The sequence below is a fragment of the Cebus imitator genome, unplaced genomic scaffold (genome assembly GCF_001604975.1).
Source record: "Cebus imitator isolate Cc_AM_T3 unplaced genomic scaffold, Cebus_imitator-1.0 Scaffold295, whole genome shotgun sequence".
NCBI classification, from domain to species: Eukaryota; Metazoa; Chordata; class Mammalia; order Primates; family Cebidae; genus Cebus; species Cebus imitator.
The window spans coordinates 2,399,780-2,403,208 of record NW_016107610.1 but is presented as its reverse complement, the minus strand read 5'-3'; the positions used below and the strand labels follow the sequence as shown (position 1 = coordinate 2,403,208).

The 3,429-nt window shown below is 40.0% G+C and overlaps 1 protein-coding gene across 2 annotated transcripts in view; it reads left to right on the top strand.

Annotated features, from left to right (window-relative positions):
* The window catches only part of SEC11A (SEC11 homolog A, signal peptidase complex subunit), a 44,703-nt gene that overhangs the window by 31,859 nt on the left and 9,415 nt on the right, over positions 1-3,429 (top strand). For both annotated transcript variants that reach the window (XM_017502286.2, XM_017502287.2), the window contains exon 4: positions 2,631-2,750. In XM_017502286.2, coding sequence (XP_017357775.1) covers positions 2,631-2,750 — 120 coding nt within the window. The remainder of the gene's footprint in view (positions 1-2,630; positions 2,751-3,429) is intronic.

Below are 3,429 nucleotides of genomic sequence, written 5' to 3'. Positions count from 1 at the left end.
CTCGGCTCACTGCAACCTCTGCCTCCTGGGTTCAAGCGATTCTCCTGCCTCAGCCTCCCAAGTAGCTAGGATTATAGGCGTGTGCCACCATACCCAGCTAATTTCGATATTTTTAGTAGAGAAAGGGTTTCACCATGTTGGCCAGGCTGATCTCGAACTCCTGACCTTGTGATCCACCCGCCTCGGCCTCCCAAAGTGCTGAGATTACAGGTGTAAGCCACCATGCCCAGCTGGGGTTTTATTTTTTCTTAATAGGTCTAATAAGGGCAAGTGGGGGTGGCTCATGCCCAAAAACCCAGCACTTTGGGAGGCCAAGGCATGTGGATCACCTGAGGTCAGGAATTCCATACCAGCCTGAACAACACAGTGAAAACCCATCTCTACCAATAATACAAAAATTAGGCCGGGCATGTTGGTGCACGCCTTTAATCCCAGCTGCCCTGGAGGCTGAGACAGGAGAATCACTTGAATCCAGGAGATGGAGGTTGCAGTGAGCTGAGATCACGCCATTGCTCTCTAGCCTGGATAACAAGAGGAAAACTTGGTCTCAAAAAAATTAAAAAGTAGGTCTAAAAGAACTGGTTGCCACCAGAGAATATTTGTTCTACCATTAAGTAGATGAAGGATATCTATGCTTTTTCAAAAAAACTATAGTAGTGTCTCCTGATTACCAGAAGGGGAAATTGGGTGTGTTAGTATGTTTGTTTGTTTTGCGGGCAAATCAAGTCTTTGAGAATAGCCCAGAGACGTCTTCCCTGGGGAGTTCCCCATTTCCTAGGTTTTCTCTCCTTATATCTGATTTGCCTTTTCTGCATGTGTGGAGCTGATACTGTTTTCTGGGTTGAATTCACTTTTCCTTCCTGCTGCTCCTGACTTTCACTCTTTCAGTGAGCCCCTCCTAGCACCTGTCCTCTGCTACCCTTCAGGATTTTTCCTTTTCACTTACCGAATTGTCAACTACAGATTATTTTTCTCTGTATATATTTGCATTTTTTTTCTAACTGGAATCTTATTTTTAATGTGACTGTTTGCCCTGAACCGTCTTTGGTGTTTGCAACACCTCCCAATTTAGTTTCCTCTGCAGATTTAGCACTAATGAGCCAGTTTCTGACTTAGAATCTAAGTGGATATTAGCCTTTAGAAATCTGAAGCTAATTTTCTTCTTTCTACTACAGTGGTCAATCCGAATGCACAAGAATTAATTTTCAACTAGTCTTTATCAACTGTAAAATATACATTGCTTTCAGTTGAAGTTTAAAATTACTACAAACCTCATGGTTCTTTAGTAGAATTAAACTAATAATTTCCTGATCAAGCAAATGCTGTTCTTGTAAACCCTGGCATGTCTGAAGAACTGAGGTATTTCTTTTTTTAAAGCTAAGATTTTTTCCTAATATAAAAGTAATACATGTTTGTTGGAGAAAAAAATGAGAAGATAAAGATAATCTAAAGAAAGCTATGGACAGCCACTGTTTATCCATTGGTCTGTTTATCCATTGGTCTATATTATTTTAGGTATTGTCTAATACCTTTTTTTTTTCCCTTTTATTTTCTGAATTTGGTTTGTTTGTGACTTGCACAGAATAATATAAGGAACCCCCGTGTACCTGTCACCCCGTCCCACTGATGATTAATACGTAGCCAATTCTGCTCCATCTCTACTCACACCTCTCCTGTGTTATTATTTGTTATTCAAGACAGTGTCTCACTCTGTCGCCAAGGCTAGAGTGCAGTGACGCGATCACAGATCACTGCAGCCTCAATCTCCCTGGGCTCAGGTGATCTTCTCACCTCAGCTGGGACCACAGGCTCATATCATCACACCCGGCTAATTTTTTGTGTGTTTTTTGTTTTGTTCTATGTTTTTTCATGTTGCCATGTTGACCAGGCTGGTCTTGAGCTCCTAAGCTCAAGTGATCCACCCACCTTGACCTCCCGAAGTGCTAGGATTACAGGAATGAGCCATTGCACCCAGCCAAACAATTCTTTAGTATCATCAAGTTTTTGACATTTGTTCAAATCCCCAGTTGTGTTATAGCTTTCTTAAACAATTTGTTTGAAACTGGACCCAGATAAAGTCCTCAGCTGCAATTGGTTGATGTGGCTTTATAGTCTCTTGTTTAATCTGTAAATTATTTCCCTAACTTTTGTTTCTTGCAAGTCACTGGTTGGAGAAACTTGGTTATTCTGTAGTTTCCCATAGTCTGTATCTTGCCAATTATATCCTGTGAGATAGTTTATTGTATTCCTTTACTCTTTGTATTTCTAGAAAATTGGTAGTATGTGTATATTTTAATATAAAAATGAGATTGTACTGTACATGCTATTTTGTATTCTTTTCTTCCTTTAATAAAATTTGTACAATCTTCTCATTAAATATTCTTCTATACCATTATTTTAATGCTTACATAATATTTGAACTTCTTAATATTGGATTTTTAGTTCATTTTTAGTTGTTTATAAACAACACAGCTATTAACATTCTCGTAGCTCCATAAATAATTATTTTGACACTAGAATGGTTTTAAGATACGTCAGTGCCACAAACATTTTTGGTTAATAAGAACAGATTTTGTGCTTTAAATGCAATGAAAGTATTTGATGACTTGGGTGTCGTTTATTCTTTTAAGGCAAAATGGGCATATCAAGTTTTTGACCAAAGGCGATAATAATGCGGTTGATGACCGAGGCCTCTATAAACAAGGACAACATTGGCTAGAGAAGAAAGATGTCGTGGGGAGAGCCAGGGGGTGAGTATAGCGGGGAGCATCTCAAACTTTTTATATCACTTCAAGCGTGGCCCTCTCAATCATATTGTTTGATCATATACAGTTGAATGTAGAGATTTGGTTCTGGTTCCACCAAATGACTCTTGTGTCCTTTGAAAATTGTGCTTCTTAAAAAGTATCTAAAACTTCAGGTATACTACTCCAGAGGTGAGGAACTGGGGTGCAATAAAAGAATAGAATACTAGTGATGAGATGGTGAATTGGATGTGACAATTTAAAAAAATGTGTTCACTTGGATGGGCACGGTGGTTCATGCCTGTAATCCCATCACTTTGGGAGGCTGAGGCAGGCGGATCATGAGGTCAGGATTTCGAGACCATCCTGGCTAACATGGTGAAACCCCATCTCTACTAAAAATACAAAGAATTAGCCGGGTGTGGTGGCGCTTGCTTGTAGTCCCAGCTACTCAGGAAGCTGAGGCAGGAGAATTGCTTGAACTGAGGAGGCGGAGGTTGCAATGAGCCGAGATTGCACCATTGCCTCCAGCCCCCCCAAAAAAAAAAAAGTGTTCACTTATTTGGTTCACTCAAGAAATATTGGGCACCTTCCATGTGCTCTGATGTCTATACTATGCTAGGCTCTGGGGGTCCAGAGCACTATCAGCCCTGTATCAGTCCTGCTTTATTAAACTTACATTTCT